The following is a 19,473-nucleotide window of genomic DNA, read 5'->3' as shown; positions in this document are numbered from 1 at the left end:
CTTATTGTGAAAGCGATGCAGGCATCATGAATACTTCATGCAGTTCAGTTACTGAGCAGATAAGAAGAACTGTCTTCCTCAGATCCAACCTGCTATAATTAGAAAAAGCTACAAATGTGCAGCAGCTGGCTGTGGTGGCCAGGAGATGAGACAATGGCAGGTCCCTGAGAGAGGCTGAGGTGCATGCTGGGAACATGCAGACAGCTCATCACACAGCTCAGACCTCCACTTCCCAACTTACATTTGGCTGGATGTTATTCATGGTGATGGTCAAGGTTTAAAAGCACCATCAGACAAGTGGTAACAGTGGCCCTCCACACTAAACCTCCCCTAACCGCTCTACTCCAGGTTGTACTCCAACAGCTCATCACCATCAAACAGGAAAAGCCCCCATTTGAAACAAACAATGTGTTAATGCCTTTACTGAACTGTCTCCTAAGACATTGTTTCAAACTGTACAATATCAAATCATGTACACTAACTATAATATGCTAGGCAAGACACTTTTGCAGCTAATAAGGATGCGTGGGTGTTTGGCTCACTTTGATGAAAAAAATATTTTTTTAATCTAGGTAGTGCTCTCCCACGCTGTCTCCATGCCACAAGACTCCTCTGTGATGCGTGTTTCTCCACAGTGTGTGTGGTGCATAGGTGTGTGTGTACGTGTGTGTGCGTGTGTGCATGCAGGCAAGCATGTGTGTGCATGCAGGGGGATGTCTGCTGTGGTTCCTCCTCTAAGCAGCCTACACACATCAAGCCATGGGTGGCTGCTTGTATGTGTGTAACAGCTCAATACTGCATCGTGGATCCAACCCAGCCTCCCAGAGGAGGTTCTCTTCACCCCTCACACCGTTTGGTCCTTTGCAACAGAGAAAACATCAAAATGGAAAAGCCCTTCATTGGGGAGAATGACTGGATGTGGCCTTTCACCATACCTTGTTTTACCAGTCATATCCATATTTAGACTATGAATAGAGATGCGTGTGCACACTCTCACACAAACATACACACTCCTACACACACACACACACTCTCTGACATAATATCTTAAACTGGTAAGAGGAAATATCCATTGTCAAAGATATCAGGGATCAAAGCAAGGGAATATTTCATTTGTCAATCTTCTTATCTGAAAATGAATGCTGCTAGAGCAGCTGGTTGATGTTGCTATGGCGATGGTTTCCCTTTGTCCCTTTTCTCATCTATTGTCTAAAGCGCCACAGTGTGGAAAATAAAGGAATTGCACGCCAAACAGCACCACATTACATTTAGTCATTTAGCAGTCAATTACATTGGCTGTTTTTGAAACACGTTATCTTGGGTTCTTTTCCTTTAAAGGTAGGGTAGGCAATGTTTTTGAGAAGCACTTTTTGTCTTATTTGCCAAAAGTAAATTCACGTCAAATAGCGTGAAGTTGAGTGCAGGGGCAGAGTGCGCGCAGGTAGGTAGTAGACAGACAGGTATCAGAATCAGAATCAGAATCAGAAAGGGATTTATTCGCCATGAAAGTTTGCACAGACAAGGAATTTGCTTTGGCAGGAAGGTGCATACAATAAACATATACCTAAAATTTAAATATGTGGACTAACTATACTAAGGGTACATAAACTAGCAGTACTAAGTGGGATAAATATAAGTTGCCGTAAATTACAATATAAAAATACAAAAATACAAATATTACAAAAAATACAAATGTACAAGATACCATGTTGTGGTGCAGTGCAAAAGCAGAGTGTTTTAAGCAATAAGTCATTTGAGTCAGTGTGGTCCCTTGGCCTTGTTGAAGAGGCCAACAGCGGAAGGGAAGAAACTGTTTTTGTGGCGTGAGGTATTGGTCCTGATAGACCGCAGCCTTCTGCCGGAGGGGAGTGACTGAAACAGGGAGTGTCCAGGGTGGGAGGAGTCGGCCACAATCTTCCTCGCTCGCCTCAGGGTCCTCGAGGTGTGCAGGTCCTCGAGGGTAGGCAGATTGCAGCCAATCACCTTCTCAGCAGTACGGATGATACGCTGCAGTCTGCTCTTGTCCTTGGCAGTGGCAGCAGCGTACCAGACGGTGATGGAGGAGGTGAGGATGGACTCAATGATGGCTGAGTAGAAGTGCACCATCATTGTCTTTGGCAGGTTGAACTTCTTCAGCTGCCGAAGGAAGTACATCCTCTGTTGTGCTTTCTTGATGAGGGAGCTGATGTTCAGTTCCCACTTGAGGTCCTGGGAGAGGATAGTGCCCAGGAAGCGGAAGGACTCCACAGTGTTAACTGGGGAGTCACACAGGGTGATGGGGGTGAGTGGGGCTGTGTTCCTCCTGAAGTCCACAACCATCTCCACTGTCTTAAGAGCATTGAGCTCTAGGTTGTTCTGGCTGCACCAGGTCACCAGGTTGGCCGCTTCCCACCTATAATCAGACTCGTCTCCACCAGAGATGAGCCCAATAAGGGTGGTGTCGTCCGCAAACTTCAGGAGTTTGACGGACGGATGACTGGAGGTGCAACTGTTGGTGTACAGGGAGAAGAGCAGAGGAGAAAGGACGCAGCCCTGAGGTGATCCGGTGCTGATGGACCGGGAGTCAGAGACTTGTGTTCCCAGCTTAACGCACTGCTTCCTGTCAGACAGGAAGTCTGTGATCCACCTGCAGGTGGAATCAGGCACGTTCAGCTGGGAGAGCTTGTCCTGAAGCAGGGCGGGGATGATGGTGTTGAAGGCAGAGCTGAAGTCCACAAACAGGATCCTGGCATAGGATGCTGGGGAGTCCAGGTGCTGTAGGGTGAAGTGGAGGGCCATGTTAACTGCATCGTCCACAGACCTGTTGGCTCTGTAGGCAAACTGCAGGGGGTCCAGTAGAGGGTCAGTGATGGATTTAAGGTGTGCCAGCACCAGGCGCTCGAAAGACTTCATTACCACAGAGGTCAGGGCGACGGGTCTGTAGTCATTATGTCCTGTTGGCCTTGGCTTTTTGGGCACAGGGATGATGGTGGAGGACTTGAGACAGGCTGGCACATGGCATGTCTCAAGGGAGGTGTTAAAGATGTGGGTAAACACCGGAGACAGCTGGTCAGCGCAGTGCTTGAGGGTGGCTGGAGAGACAGAGTCCGGCCCAGCTGCTTTGCGGGGGTTCTGCCTCTTGAAAAGTCTGTTAACTTCACCCTCCTGAATGGAGAGAGTCGTCACTGTAGAGGGGGGGAGGTGGGAGGCCTCCTGGGTGGGAAGGGGTAGTTCAAGACTGTCCAATTGTCTGTCGTGTTTATGACATTCCTGCAACGCCAACATATATGTCGGATTGATTTAATATTACCGTCCAACCTTTAGGCTAGATGTATTGGTTGCTATCAAGATGTGAAGTTTATCTCGGCAAATATGACAAAAAGTGCTTCTCAACAACATCGCCTACACCATCTTTAAAGGTGCTGTAAAGCAAATTCCATCATTTGCTTCTCAGTACATTATATATGTGTGAAATTTGTTGCTGAAAGCAAATGCAGCGTGAAAACTTTGTCGCATTGAAATGTGGAGTTAGACCGTTGAACAGTTTCTCACCCGTTTTCAGCTCAGGTTTTGTGTAGGTGGTGAAAAACCCAACCTATCTACGTCACAGCCACCGTCAGATCACAGACGGTTTATATTACCTGCATTCTATTACTCAGCTGGTTTGCTGTAAAGATAAAGTAATTAACCCATAAAACACTCAGAGACTGCAGGTAGGTCTGTTCTGATATCTGCAATTGATTTAGCTAGTTGTTGCTGTTGTTGCTAAATTCAATAAATTCGAGGGGGCGGAGCTTCAGCTCCTTCAGGCGACACGCCCCCCCCAGTCTCAAACAGAGAAGACTTCTGATTTTCTCACGATTTCAAAGCCTAATATAACATACTTGTCTGTGTTTTTTTTTCGTTCGAATTTGCAGTTCTGCTTTAAAACCACTTTAAGCGGTAAAGACCTTACGCTCCAATGGCGTAAACTACTTACTTTTAACTACACTTCCCATGATGCGCTAGCGACGACCTTTGACATCTGGAAAATGGCCGCCCCCTGTTAGACGTGTTTTACTGATCCCACACATGATCACAGCCCTCAACATGATATTTTCACTGTATTCTTCTCAGTTTGTTTACAAGACAATCTTTTGTAGGCGTATTTTGGACTTTAGAATCCTTCGAACAAGACTGAGGAACCAGGGCAATCATACAACATGCACAATTTTAAGACACCGCTGGATGAAAAATGTACCAGTGTTTTCTCAAAACAACACTACAACGATGTTCAGTACGCAACCTGAAAAGGTAAAATAAATCAGTTGTATTTCTACCCGCAGTGCAGACCTGCGTTTGACTGTGACTGTTTCGGACATACTGTATTTTACAATTTACAGTAGCTAGCTACTTTGTTCGACCTTGTTGAGACTAGGGCATCTCGCGGTAGTAGGCACCTCCGCCGCTGCCGCCAATAATATCTGTTCTGGCACGTCTATGATTTTGGACGACCGCCTTTTAAAACTATTCTTTTATTTTAAGGAACATTTTGACATGTCTGAGTTCCCAGTGGAGAGGATCCGGAACTTTAGCATCATTGCTCACATCGACCATGGGAAGAGCACGTTGGCGGACCGGCTTCTGGAGATGACGGGTAATCCCAGGCTGACAGCCCTTCATTCCACAGCCCTGTTCAGTTCAGACCTCCTCAGAACAGTCATAACGTGATGACTGTGTGAAGAGGTGGGATGGATATAGCTGAGTGGTTAGAGCATTTGACTGCAGAGAGAAGGTTCCCCGTGCTTTGGAGTGTCTGCATGAATGAACACATGATTGTATATTATGTTTCTTAACAGGGGCCATAGCCAAGACAGAGAGGAACAAACAGGTGTTGGACAAGCTGCAGGTGGAGAGAGAGAGAGGCATCACGGTTAAGGCTCAGACTGCCTCTCTGTTCTACACACACCAAGGACAGACCTACCTGCTCAACCTCATAGATACTCCAGTACGTCATGTTTCACATATATACTCCAGTATGCAGAGATGGCAAAAGTACACACATCCTTCACTCAAGTAGAAGTACAGACACTCATGTTTAACTGACTATACTGGCTACACTTTTTCCCTCAAGTTAAAGTAACGAAGTATTGATCATGCCACCAAATATAAATAAAAACTAAAGTAACAAGCCTGACTTTAAAATGTAAGAAGTAGAAAGTACAGATATATCTGTATACAAATATATTTGTGTAAAGAATGTAAGGAGTTAAAGCAAAAAGTAGTTTGAAAAATGAATATTGAAGTAAATTACTGATACCAGAAAAATGTTCAAGTACTGTTAGAACTCTTTACTGATCCTTGGCCTTCTGCTGTACTTTCTATGTGCTCTGTTTGCATGTCAGCTTCGGATGAAAGCGCCCGTTGAAAGAATAAAATATGAATTTACTGTACACCAGTGCACCAAATTAAGCTTCATGTCCTTGTTTTGGCGCAGGGCCATGTGGATTTCAGTTACGAAGTCTCAAGATCGATTTCTGCATGTCAGGGAGTTTTGCTGATTGTTGACGCCAACCAGGTTTGCTCTCCTGCACGGACATCTGGCATTGTGTTGACCATGGCATTTACATCTGATTCATTTAAGACGCTTTTATCCAAAGCAATGCACACATTACTGTTACTATACCATCATCCAGTATTGTTTCTTGTTGTTGTCAGGGAATTCAAGCGCAAACAGTGGCTAACTTCTATCTAGCATTTGAAGCTCAACTGACAATCATTCCTGTTATTAACAAGGTAATACCATGTGATAAATATTTTGTATATTTGCTGGTTGTCTGTTTTTCCCGTCATGCTGTCTTCAAGTTGTCCCTGTAATGAAGTGAAGAAAGTTACAGTAGTTCTGTCGGTTTTTCTGTAGATTGATTTGAAAAATGCAGATCCAGAGAGAGTAGAGAAGCAGATTGAGAAAGTGTTTGATATTCCACGTGAGGAATGTATTCGGGTGAGTGAATATATAATATAGACTAACAGTGTCTACAGATCTGTAACAGTGAAATGTCCTAAAGGGGTGCTAATACTCTTCTCCTAGATTTCAGCCAAACTCGGCACCAACGTGAACCAAGTGTTACAGGAAGTCATTGTTAGAATCCCACCGTAAGTCCAAGTAACCCTGACAACAATGTTGTTTATACCCCCATATGCATCCATTTTCAACAATCCAGCTGTTTACACCTGAATATGCATCCATGTTCAACCATCCAGCTGTTTAGACCCCTATGTGCATCCATGTTCAGAACCTCATGAAAACCAACCCTTCACAGGCCCACAGCCAGGACAGAGGAGCCATTCAGAGCACTGGTGTTTGACTCCAACTTTGACCATTACCGGGGGGTGGTTGCGAACATCGCTGTGTTCGGAGGGCAGGTCAGTAAAGGGGACAGGATCGTGTCGGCATATCTGGGGAAAACCTACGAGGTGAACGAGCTGGGAATCTTGAGGCCAGAGGAGAGCCCGACAAGCACACTGTGAGAACCCTCTCTGTATCCATGTGTTCTAGAACCCTCTCTATCCATGTGTTCTAGAACCCTCTCTGTATCCATGTGTTCTAGAACCCTCTCTATCCATGTGTTCTAGAACCCTCTCTGTATCCATGTGTTCTAGAACCATCTCTGTATCCATGTTTGATCATCCTATTTAAAGATAGGCATCAGTATAGCTTTGTGTGGTATCTGCAGGTATGCAGGGCAGGTGGGCTACATGGTAGCAGGCATGAAGGAGGTGAAGGAAGCCCAGATTGGTGACACGCTCTACAGCCTCAAACAGCCCGTGGAGGCCCTGCCAGGGTTCAAGCCCGCCAAGCCCATGGTGTTTGCTGGTACAGACTACTGATCTGGGGGCATCTGTGAACCCTTCTGTGACAATGATTGTAAAAAGGTCTGTACGTGTAACATGTTGTTTGATTGGATAAATGAATCAGCTCTGTGTCCTACAGGGATGTATCCTGTGGACCAATCAGACTACAGTGCCCTCCGCAGCGCGGTGGAGAAACTGACCCTGAACGACTCCAGTGTCACGGTGAAGAGAGACAGCAGTCTGGCGCTGGGGGCAGGCTGGAGGTAGGCAGGCTGGAGGTAGGAAGGCTGGATGTAGGCAGGCTGGAGGGAGGCCTCTCCAGGGGGTATAGAGGGCTGGAGGTAGGCAGACTGGAGGTAGGCAGGCTGGAGGTAGGCAGGCTGGAGGTAGGCAGGCTGGAGGTAGGCAGGCTGGAGGTAGGCCTCTCCATGGGGTATAGAGGGCTGGAGGTAGGCAGGCTGGAGGTAGGCAGGCTGGAGGTAGGCAGGCTGGAGGTAGGCAGGCTGGAGGTAGGCAGGCTGGAGGTAGGCCTCTCCAGGGGGTATAGAGGGCTGGAGGTGATGTAGGTAGGCCTCTCCAGGGGAAGGCATCAGGTAGGCTGGAGGTGATGGAGATAGGCCTGTACATGTGTGGTTAACTACCCTCCAGGTTGGGCTTCCTGGGTCTGCTCCACATGGAGGTGTTCAACCAGAGGCTGGAGCAGGAGTACAACGCCTCGGTCATTGTCACGGCGCCCACTGTGCCCTACCGAGCCGTCCTGTCATCGCCCCGCCTCATCAAAGTAACCCATCCACCCTTCACATAATGAAGCTTCTATCACACCAGTATGATGATATGATCATAGAATTATATATGTTAACATGATACCAATATGACACCAGCATTAGTTAATATGATAACACAGCAATCAAATGACACCAGTGTTCAGATGGACACAGTTCAGAGACTTGGTGGCTGTTATGGTTTGTCCCAACAGAACTCAGACTGGCCGTCCTGTTCTGCTGCTCCGACAGTCTGTGTTCTAGGAGCATGACCAGTCAGACCTTCTACATCCACTATAGATGGGTCTGGCTCAGTGGTAGAGCATTTACGGAGCTCCCTGGTTCAAATTCCCCCCAGTACCTCTCTGGATAAAAGCGTCTGCTAGGTGAAGACCTGATAGCAGGTGGTTGTGTGTTGCAGGAGCATGGGGCGCAGGAGATCACCATTGTCAGCCCGGCTCAGTTCCCGGACAGGAGCGTCATCAGTGAGTACCTGGAACCCATGGTGCTGGGAACCATCATCGCCCCCGACGACTACATCAGTAGGATCATGAGCCTCTGCCTGGTATGTCTGTCATGTTGGTTCTTCAGAACGTACTGGAACATGCATGTTGGTTCTTCAGAGGGAATGTTCTTCTTTTTTTTTTACCTTTATTTATCCAGGTAAAATCAATTGAGAACCAATTCTCATTTACAATGATGACCTGTCCAAGAGGCAGAAGCACAGTCCACACAAGTGACACAACCAACACAGATACAAAACAGTATGACAAACACATGAGGAAAAGGCAAAAACACACATGAATAAACACTATACACCAAAATAAACAATAAAAGAAATAATAAAAATAAAAAAATACAAATAAAAAGGAGATTACTGGGTTTTCTTTATAAAAATGAGAGCGAGAGAGAGCAAGAGAGACCGAGAGTGAAAAAGAGCGAGAGAGAGCGAAGCGAGAGCGAGCGAGAGAAGCAAAGGCCGATCAGCAGGTACAGCAGTCAACTATGATTCCTTTCATCTTTAGTTTGAACATGTTAAAAGAGGTAAGAGCTGTTAGTTTGAGTGTGTTTTGAAGTGAGTTCCAGTCATTTGCAGCGGCAAAATGAAAGGCGTTTTGACCAAACACTGTACGGACTTTCGGAATGCTGAGCCTAATGAAGTCACTTGATCTTAAGTGGCGATTACTGTCAGAGATGTGCAGAAGATTTGATAGGTAGCGAGGGGTCATTCCCAGAATGGATTTGTAGACCACGAGCAGCCAATGTTGTAGCATACTGGAACCTGCATGTTGGTTCTTCCGAACGTACTTGAACCTGCATGATGGTTCTTCAGAACGTACTTGAACCTGCATGTTGGTTCTTCAGAACGTACTGGAACCTGCATGTTGGTTCTTCAGAATGTATTGGAACCTGCAGGAGAACCTGTGGGTATGAGTGTGTTGTCGCCAGCTGATAGAGAGCGATGGTAGCACATGACCAGGAGATCTGCTGTTGTGGTCCCTCAGTCGTGTGTTCAGTATTGACAGATTACCAGGAAGAAACACAACACTATTGAACAGTGTTTAGTTTGGATGTTTAGTTTTATTTAATCTGTGATTGTTGCTGCCTCAGAATCGCAGAGCCCTGCAGAAGAACATGGTGTACATCGATGAACACAGAGTCATGATGAAGTACCTGTTCCCGCTCAATGAGGTGGTGGTGGACTTCTACGACCTTCTCAAGTCCATGTCCTCAGGCTACGCCAGGTGAGACTGGGGCGGCTCTCAGATTGGCTACTGAGAGTGCTGTAAATGAAGATACGTGTGTGTCGGCTGTGTGAGCCAGTAACATCTGCTGTTGTTTGTGTTTACGGTGTGTTGCTGTCGCTGTGTTCCTCTTCAGCTTTGATTACGAGGAGGCAGGTTACCAGGCAGCTGACCTCATCAAGATGGACATTCTGCTGAACGGACGACCAGTAGAGGAACTCACCACTATAGTACACAGGTGAGGTATGTAGAGTAGAACTTCAGATCAAGAGTTTGTGGATTAGTATCCATCAGCATCTGCTTAATGAATACATTACATTTACATTTATGCATTTAGCAGACGCTTTTATCCAAAGCGACTTCCAAGAGAGAGCTTTACAAAAGAGCATAGGTCACTGATCATAACGAGATAGCCCCAAACATTGCGAGCAGCCAAAACATGAAGCATACATTGTGGAAAACCAAATAAGTGCCAAAGGGAAGAACCATAAGAGCATGCAGTTAAACAAGTTCAGGAGAAGTCGTCTGCTGTCAGGGTGGAGGGGGAAGGTGGGGTAGGTGGGTTAAGAAGGGTGGAGAATGTAGAGAAAATTTTTGGAGGGTTTGAGGCAGTGAGGTTAGAGAGTTATTAACTCTCCACTGTTGTCAGTGACGTGTAAGACGCTATCCTGGAGCTACAGAAAAATAAAAATTACTTGCGGTTTGTCAGTGACACACAAACATGTCTGAGAATAATAGGTAACAGGACCAACTTCTACTAATTAAACTGTATAGGAACAACCAAATTAACACCTTGCAGAATCCTCTGGTGTTTTGCCGCAAACTTCCACAATCAGGAGATGCTGCTGAGAAAACAGATCTCTGCGCATGGGCAACCTGTTCCGGTCTCTGGCCTTTCTAACACAAGTCGTCCATGTTGGTTGATGTGTACTAACTGACCGTCAGTGTGGCTGATGGTCCCTGTGTTCCTGTCGTAGAGACAAGGCGTACAGCGCAGGCAAGGCCATGTGTGAGCGCCTGAAAGACTCCATCCCCAGACAGATGTTTGAGATCGCAGTTCAGGCGTCCATCGGCAGCAAGGTCATCGCAAGAGAGACGTGAGTCCTTCCTGTCAACAACGCTACCTCACAGGGCAGACTACCTCAATGAGCAGACTACCTCACAGGGCAGACTACCTCACAGGGCAGACTACCTCACAGGGCAGACTACCTCAATGAGCAGACTACCTCACAGGGCAGACTACCTCAATGAGCAGACTACCTCACAGGGCAGACTACCTCACAGGGCAGACTACCTCACAGGGCAGACTACCTCAATGAGCAGACTACCTCAATGAGCAGACTTCCTCACAGGGCAGACTACCTCACAGGGCAGACTACCTCAATGAGCAGACTACCTCACAGGGCAGACTACCTCACAGGGCAGACTACCTCACAGGGCAGACTACCTCAATGAGCAGACTACCTCACAGGGCAGACTACCTCAATGAGCAGACTACCTCAATGAGCAGACTACCTCACAGGGCAGACTACCTCACAGGGCAGACTACCTCACAGGGCAGACTACCTCAATGAGCAGAATACCTCACAGGGCAGACTACCTCACAGGGCAGACTACCTCACAGGGCAGACTACCTCAATGAGCAGACTACCTCAATGAGCAGACTACCTCACAGGGCAGACTACCTCACAGGGCAGACTACCTCACAGGGCAGACTACCTCACAGGGCAGACTACCTCACAGGGCAGACTACCTCAATGAGCAGACTACCGAGCCCATCAGAGGGGATCTTGTATGTTCACATTCAAAAGTGGAAATTAAATAGTTTAGAAGTATTCTTTACTGGTTTTCATGACTGTTAACCTTGGATCCCTGTGTCCTTTTGACATAACATATGGCAGGATAAAGGCTTTCCGGAAAAACGTGCTTGCCAAATGTGTAAGTAAATCTCTCCTCTCACAATTAATTATTTGGCTCCAAATAATTCCTCCATCCATTCCATGTTGTGTGTCCAGTATGGGGGTGATGTAACACAATGTGTGTGTGTGTCCAGTATGGGGGTGATGTAACACAATGTGTGTGTGTGTCCAGTATGGGGGTGATGTAACACAATGTGTGTGTGTGTCCAGTATGGGGGTGATGTAACACAATGTGTGTGTGTGTCCAGTATGGGGGTGATGTAACACAATGTGTGTGTGTGTCCAGTATGGGGGTGATGTAACACAATGTGTGTGTGTGTGTGTGTGTGTCCAGTATGGGGGTGATGTAACACAATGTGTGTGTGTGTCCAGTATGGGGATGATGTAACACAGTATGTGTGTCCAGTATGGGGGTGATGTAACACAGTGTGTGTGTGTGTGTGTGTGTGTGTGTGTGTGTGTGTGTGTGTCCAGTATGGGGGTGATGTAACACAATGTGTGTGTGTGTGTGTCCAGTATGGGGGTGATGTAACACTGTGTGTGTGTGTGTGTGTGTGTGTGTGTCCAGTATGGGGGTGATGTACATTTTACATTTACATTTAGTTGTTTAGCAGACGCTCTTATCCAGAGAGACTTACAGTAAGTACAGGGACATTCTCCCCGAGGCAAGTAGGGTGAAGTGCCTTGCCCAATCGAACCAACAACCTTCTGATTAATAGCCCGATTCCCTAACTGCTCAGACATCTGACCCCCATGATGTAACACAGTGTGTGTGTGTGTGTGTGTGTCCAGTATGGGGGTGATGTAACTCGAAAAATGAAGCTGTTGAAGAAGCAGGCTGAGGGGAAGAAGAAGATGAGACGCATTGGCAACGTGGACGTTCCCAAAGACGCCTTCATCAACGTGCTGAAGAGGAAGGACAAGTAGAGGACCAATACAATACCATTGCCCTGTTGTTATTTATTGACATATAGAGTAGCTCCATGCTACCGTTACAACTGTAAATAGTTAAAGTTGTACATTTTATTAAAGGTTGAACCATTGTTTGGTTAAATACTTGTGGACCTCATTTATATTAATGCATGTGTATCACTAGATCCTGATGAGGGTGAATCTGAAGTCTCTGATTTACACAGAATGCTACAGTAGATGAAGTAATGAAGGCTCATTGTGATGATAATAGATGGTTGCACGTTAGACAGTGTTCCTGTCCTGGTGACACACTGCAGTGAGCAGCAGGTGGCGCTCTTGCTTAGGGTTCCCCACCTGGCTGCAGCATTTCACCTCCACACCAGGACGGAGAAGAGCGTTGACACGTAAGTTATGATGTGCTGGAAGACAGGTTGACCTGTTCCAGGTATATGTGCGATGTGGACAGATTAGGAAGGTAGTACAATGTGTTAATGATGAGGTTATCTGTTTCTGATTGAAGTCGTACTGTCTCTTTAAGAGGCACTAGTCAGCCATTCAAGCACCGCCCCTTTCATTTAACAGATGATGTCATTGTGTCCTCCCTCAGACTCTGAACAAATGATGCTAGGAGTAGAGGGCTCTCTTGGTCTCTCTCCTCACATCTCTCTCTCAAACAAGGTTACAGTGTCCAGGATAGCCTGTTCCTCCAACCTCTCTCAGACCAGCATCCGGGCAGCATTTTTACTCTGACATCTTTGACAGCTAAAAAGAAGGGATGTAGTCCTCTCTCCTAAACTTCAGCATCTGTTCTTCTGTGAACTAAGTGGCGACCTCTGCTGCATCTCCAGGAGTAATCTCTCTCGTCGGTCCAGGTGAGAGGTGCTGTTCTCCAGGCTGCTGGAGGTCTGGACCATGGCCATGAAGGAGAGCATCCTGCCCATCAGCGAGGTGTCCAACCCCTACCCCGAGGTGGTGGAGCTGAACGTGGGAGGACAAGTGTACGTGACCAAGCGCTCCACCCTGCTCAGCGTGCCCGACACCACCCTGCACGCCATGTTTGCCCTCTCCCCCCCGCCCCGGGAGCTGCCCCGAGACAGCCGGGGGCGCTTCTTCATCGACCGTGACGGCTTCCTGTTCCGCTACGTGCTGGACTTCCTGCGGGACCGGCAGCTAGTGCTGCCCGAGCACTTCCCAGAGCGCGAGCGCCTGCAGCGGGAGGCCGAGCACTTCCACCTGGGGGAGCTGCAGAGGCTGCTGGGACCGCGGCTAGCCAGGCACGCCTCCATGAACGACGAGGGTTGCCACAGCGACGTTGAGGAGAGTTCCCAGGGCAGCGAGCACCCAGCAGCCCGTAACCCTGCCTCCCTCTCCGACAAGAGGTCAGGGTTCATCACCGTCGGTTACAGGGGCTCCTACACCACTCTGAGGGACAGCCAGGCAGACGCTAAGTTCCGGCGCGTAGCACGGATAACAGTGTGCGGACGCATCGCTCTGGCTAAGGAGGTGTTCGGGGAGACGCTGAATGAGAGCAGAGACCCCGACCGGCCTCCAGACAAGTACACATCTCGCTTCTACCTGAAGTTCATCTACCTTGAGCACGCCTTCGACCGGCTCTCTGACGCCGGCTTCCACATGGTGGCCTGCAACTCCACCGGCACCGCAGCCTTTGTCAGCCAATACCGAGACCTGGACAAGGTGTGGAGCAGCTACACCGAGTACATCTTCTTCAGTAAGTGGACACATGTCATGACCAGATGGGATACTGGCACTGGGATCTGGAAGTTTTGTGTTGACTATCTGTGAAACGGTTAAGTGTGTGTGTGTCACTTGAGCAAGTGCCTGCATGTAGTTGCTAGCATGAGCTCTATTTGGCCTCTCAGGAACTCAGAAGTGTTAATGAAGCTTAAACCGAGCCAGTCGAGTTAACGATGAATAAAAGAAACTCCAACTTCCCCATCATGTGACCCCCACCCACCCCTCTTCTTTCCCTCCCCTCATCTCCCCTCCCCCCAAACCAACCAAGAACTTGAGGGCTTTTTCGTGCAAACATGAAGGCTTTGACAGGGAGAGGGTAAGTCTGGTGAGAAAGAGCAGGCATTGGAGAGTAGGGGGGAGAACCGGAGGGGGAGGATGGGGGTAGAGGAAGAGGGAGAGGAGGGGGGAGAGAAGGGGGGAGAGGAGGGGGGAGAGGAGGAGGGAGAGGAGGGGGGAGAGGAGGGGGGAGAGCAGTGTGGACAGGGCTGTCGGCAGGCTTTAGTGTGATGTTGCTGCCTTGAGGGTGATGCCTGCCTCCCGTTTCAGTTCTGAAGCCAGACTGGGAACATTGTTGAGTTAAACTATCAGCTTGACGGCGTATTTATATGCTAATGATATTGATTCCCTTCTTTCCTCACTCAACTTGATCTGACCTTATGGAAGATTCCATTGCCCTCGGCGCATCCCAGTGCAGCTACAGTAGTCATGTCCTTGAGACAGGGGGTCACGGTGCTTGATTAAATGACCTCTGACCTTCCGGAGTGACCCTGCTGCCCCAGGTCAGCTTGTAGTTCATTCTGAGTGTGCCTGGTAGGGACTCTTTGGGGAGTTCTTCCTGTCAGTGTGCCAGTGCTAGCAGAGAAGGGCAGCTTTGTGGTGTTTCAGCAGGTCTTCTGTCCCTATGCTCCAAGCCTCTGGCCTGACAACACAAGGAAAGGTTATGACAATACATGGATACATGGTCTACTGTACACATGATCAATCTAAATAGAATTTTAAAACAATATTTATTATGTCGCCACAAAATTTTAACAGACAAAAGCTTACTACGGTAAGCTCCTCACCGACTTGGAAACATGGAAAGCTTCTACTGCAATTATATTTGCCTTCCTGTCAGATTTGTCACACTAACTAAATTACCTATTTTTCCCGAGAAGGTTGTTGCCATCAGTTAGCCTGGCTTGATGTGTAGGGTTAGATACATTTATAACTAGATACATTAGCTGCATTAACTAGTTAACTACAACGTATTTGAAATTTGATGCAATGACAAATACTTGCACAAGCCATGACACTACCTGCAGATTACTTTAACGGTTCAAGAAAATGTAAAAGAAAAAACAGAACACGGAGATGGTAGTGACAGAAGTGCTGTGTAAAATCCTACAATATATTTTTTTTTTTCAATTCAAACAAAATAATACATTTCATTTGGTTTGTAGAAAGCCTCAAAAGAAAGAATATTCGTGTAACCATCATAACCCCAACTCTACTGATGCACAAGCCAGTCTTGTTTGTCTGCAGTACTTCAAACATCACAAAATACCTGGTATGCACATCAGCAGAGTTAAGTTTGGTTTGTGGTGGCATTTGAATTTCCTTTCTTTACACAAACCATAGTTTACCATATAAAACAGTTTATTGTTTTTAATTCAATGGATAGGTACATCAGATGAGATCACGTATCTTCTGCGACATCAAAACCACCTCAAATTACAGCAGACTTTTTATGATACACTACAGACTAACACTTCACAATTGCAATTATCTGAATCCACGCTAGTATCATCCACTGTTTAAGCTCTGTAAGTGAAACGTTAACCCTGGTTGTGAGTGGGCAGTGAAACGTTAACCCTGGTTGTGAGTGGGCAGTGAAACGTTAACCCTGGTTGTGGGTGGGCAGTGAAACGTTTCCTCCAGCGCATAGCTGCTATTTGGTTTACCATCTCTAATGGCAACAGCCCCAGCAGGCCCCAGGGGCGGCAAGCACGCAGGAATCCTGAGTGGCTTCCGCCACAGAGACACATTACATATGGAAATCCTAGATTACTCATCCCACAATGCATTTCAGCGGAAAAGGATGTTTCTACCTTGGGGATAAAACAGGAATTACAATACAGGTCTTAACATATCTCTCTGCCTCATCTTCTCCCTCATCCTCTCTCTCATTCTCTCTCTCTCCCTCCCTCATGCTCTCTCTCTCCCTCATCCTCTCTCTCTTCCTCATCCTCTCTCTCATCCTCTCTCTCCCTCATCCTCTTTCTCCCCATCCTCTCTCTCCCTCATCCTCTCTCTCCCTCATCCTCTCTCTCCCTCATCCTCTCTCTCCCTCATCCTCTTTCTCCCTCATCCTCTCTCCCTCATCCCCTTTCTCCCTCATCCTCTCTGTCCCTCAACCTCTCTCTCCCTCATCCTCTCTCTTCATCATCCTCTCCCTCATCCCCTTTCTCCCTCATCCTGTCCCTCATCCTCTCTCTCATTCCCTCACACTTTCCAACACAGATTCTTGCCATTTTCCCTACCATAATAATCTTCTCAGAGGTGACAGCCAGGGAGAGTGGCTGTAGAAGGAAAGCAGAACAGTTTGAGCGCTATCCCTGCATGCTTAATTAAAAGGCTGAATGTATTCCTAATGTTCCCACATATGAATTGAAACCAGAGCACGTAAGAATTGTAATTCAATATGCTTGGCCAAGTAAAGTTAAATATTATTTTCAGAACTGTAAAACCAACTATTTAAACATACACATTTCCTTTGAAGTGAGACCTCTAATATCAATAATTCCTTGATTTTACACATTTTTGTTAGCCTAAGTCTGCTTTCATCCTGTTTTGTCTGTAGTTTACTGTGACCATCCCCACCCTGCGATCACCGTAGTGATTAGAGAGCCCTCCTCTGGCCAGGGCAGGACTAATGGTCCTCTCAGTTGCATGTTTAATGAGTAATAATTAGCTCTGAAGGCCAGCTTGCATCTGGTGTTGAGCACTAGACCAACATTCAGCCATGGTTTATGAGTCTAGTTTACTTAAACATAACAAAACAATGGTTGTGTTAATAATGGTTTCAGAAGGGTTTTATCTACAGTGAAAACACAGAATGGTGCTTACCTGTGTGTGTGTCTGCCAGGGCCCTCTTGCCGGACCCTGTCCCCTAAGCAGGGCTGTGACGAACACAAGCAGGAGAAACTCGCCGACAAGGGCAGTGAGAGTGGAACGTCCCTGAACGAGCTCTCCACCTCCAGCTCGGAGACCCACTCGGAGGCCAGCTCCCCCCAGGACGGGCCCGTGGTGGGGGTAGTGGTGGGGGGCTGCGGAGCCCTCCAGTCCGTGTCCCGCCAGCCCAGCACCCTGACCCTGGGTCACCCCTCCAAGAAGGGCTCCTCAGTACAGTGGATGCAGCTGCCCAGCAAGCGCCGCAACAGCGAGCTGTTCCAGTCCCTGACGGGAGGGGGGGGGGAGGGGCTGAGCAGGAGGAAGGAGAGGCCTGGTGTGGAGGAGGACATGAGGCAGTGCATACAGGACTTCCACAACATCACAATCCCACAGGACTTTCCTGAACGCAAGCGACAGTGGCAGTCTGAACTTCTCCAGAAGTATGGTCTGTAAGGATCAGGCTGTGACTTGTTTACCGATGCTGATTTTTTTGGCTCACAGACTACAAACACTGAGGTTCTGCCATTCTAAACCATGGTAACTTACAGATCTAGTTCTGCCATTCTAAACCATGGTAACTTACAGATCTAGTTCTGCCATTCTAAACCATGGTAACTTACAGATCCAGTTCTGGAAGGCCATACAACAGAGTATTCTATATCCATTCAAAAATGTATCAAAATGATGTTCAAAACAGACAGCTCATCAACAAGTCTATATTAACTGTTTGACCATTTATATGAAATTCATTTGATTTCTAACTAATGTTCAATGTTTGCTTGGTGTAGTTGAAAATTTAAAACAGTTCAGTTGTTCCGAAATAGACATCAAAACAGTACAAACTCTAAATGGAAAAATACATTCAATAATATCTAGACTTAGCCTGTTTACACATTATAGATGAGTGATTGCCAATACCATTTATTATCTGCTATATTAGTCTTTGTATGTTACTATAGGATGTCCATAATCAGTCTGTGAGTTCCAATGTGTATTGCTGCCACTGATAGCATGTCATTTGAATCATTTATAATCTAGAATTACAAGAGCGCAAAATATGTAATTTGTGTTGTACAGTGACTACTGTGTACAATGGTACTGCAACAGCTGCAGGTTTCATCGCAACTACCAGTTCATATGTGTCTGGGCACCGTTGAGTGACGTTAGGCAGGGGAGCGTGATGTGCGGTGGACTTTCCTGGAGTGCTGTGTTATTGTTCTGGACTGTATGTATAGGAGCCCTGTAGCCTCTCGTCACTGTTGACAGGTGGAAAACCAGTCAGCCTTTCCTGTCCTGGCTCTTTTGTCAAATTAAAGTGTTACAGAAAGACTGCAAACCTGCTGGCTTTTTACTACCCAAAGCCCTAATCTGGAGACTTCAAATGTACTGCATCAGGAGAAATCATTTTACATCTCGACTCTCAAGGTAAGTTGGAGTGTGTAATAACAAGGCTGGTAGGTGTGTTAGTGGCAGGCTAGACCAGCTTGTGCCTATGCAAGGTCCATCTCCACACAGCTTGTCACTACACACTGAGAACCACTTCACCATTCTGGTAGGACATGTTTTGTTCCATTCCTCCGGGGTAAAAAATAAAGAAATAAAAAACAATAACATGTTCAGCACTGATAGCACTGTTTCTATGGTAACTCCGGAGTCGATTGCTCTTTGAATACAAACATGTAACGGTGGTCTCCTCGTTGGTAGCTTGGTAATCTTACACTCCAGAGTTGGTGTCAACATGGAGACGTCCGTCATGGTGGGGGCTGGGGGATTGAGACCTGTGAGATGTATTATTCATGACAGTCTCTGCTGAAGAATCATTATTACTTGGAATCTGCCTTATGCAAATCCAGTGCTAACAAGGCATGATTTACTGGAGTTAGATCTGTCAATAGAAAATCTGGGATTGGAACAGAAGGGACAACAGGAAGATATCGACAGGAGACAGGCTGCTTGGAGCTGGAGAGATACAAACTGGAACACAATCTGTTCTGTTGTCTGCTGGTTTAGTTTAAATATTTCTGCAGACCGTGAGTGTAAACAGAACTTAAACCTTCTTGTGAATGCTGAGGATATCATGAATATGCAGAAGGAACATGGTCTCATTGTGCTCTAGAGAGCTGTTAAAAAATCGGCCATTCTATCAATTCTACCCTTCAAAGCTTGTTCCTTTTTCCGTCTATTAAATGCTGCAGGCCTTTCTAAAAGTGTCGGCATGATGAAGTTCTACTGGCACCATGTCTTTGTAGCACATATCTGACTTCAGAAATACCCTTTCATGTGTCAGAAGTAACTGGTAGAAAATTGTGTGTGTGCTGTGAAGTTTAATTTCTTCTCCATCAAAGAAGAAATGAGGTCCAATTATTCTGCCACTTCTCACCCACTACTTCTGCTTGGTTACAGTCCTGCTTCTGA

At 46.8% G+C, this 19,473-nt stretch overlaps 2 protein-coding genes across 3 annotated transcripts; both read left to right on the top strand.

Annotated features, from left to right (window-relative positions):
• The first annotated feature begins 4,043 nt into the window (after positions 1 to 4,043).
• On the top strand, positions 4,044 to 12,282 carry guf1 (GTP binding elongation factor GUF1). The gene is made up of 17 exons (XM_067247730.1): positions 4,044 to 4,272; positions 4,504 to 4,615; positions 4,818 to 4,966; positions 5,456 to 5,536; positions 5,677 to 5,754; positions 5,879 to 5,962; positions 6,050 to 6,114; positions 6,282 to 6,485; positions 6,696 to 6,835; positions 6,953 to 7,076; positions 7,462 to 7,594; positions 7,996 to 8,139; positions 9,186 to 9,319; positions 9,456 to 9,557; positions 10,297 to 10,416; positions 11,221 to 11,257; positions 12,031 to 12,282. Exons 1-17 carry the CDS (start codon positions 4,051 to 4,053, stop codon positions 12,163 to 12,165), a joined length of 2,064 nt encoding a protein of 687 aa, XP_067103831.1. The 5' UTR covers positions 4,044 to 4,050; the 3' UTR covers positions 12,166 to 12,282.
• A 509-nt stretch (positions 12,283 to 12,791) lies between these two features.
• LOC136954221 (BTB/POZ domain-containing protein KCTD8-like) lies at positions 12,792 to 17,511 on the top strand. Of its 2 annotated transcripts, XM_067247804.1 has the most exons (3): positions 12,792 to 13,893; positions 17,062 to 17,199; positions 17,230 to 17,511. In XM_067247804.1, the coding sequence occupies exons 1-3, from the start codon at positions 13,063 to 13,065 to the stop codon at positions 17,509 to 17,511; spliced, it is 1,251 nt and encodes a 416-aa protein (XP_067103905.1). In that variant the 5' UTR covers positions 12,792 to 13,062. The 2 variants fall into 2 exon arrangements, with proteins under 2 accessions (XP_067103905.1, XP_067103904.1); XM_067247803.1 differs by having other exon boundaries at positions 12,792 to 13,879; positions 17,033 to 17,511.
• Positions 17,512 to 19,473: the final 1,962 nt, after the last annotated feature.

The sequence above is a fragment of the Osmerus mordax genome, chromosome 12 (genome assembly GCF_038355195.1).
Source record: "Osmerus mordax isolate fOsmMor3 chromosome 12, fOsmMor3.pri, whole genome shotgun sequence".
In the NCBI taxonomy this organism is placed as follows: Eukaryota; Metazoa; Chordata; class Actinopteri; order Osmeriformes; family Osmeridae; genus Osmerus; species Osmerus mordax.
The sequence above is the reverse complement of the archived record's forward strand: the minus strand, read 5'-3'. Positions and strand labels throughout refer to the sequence as shown.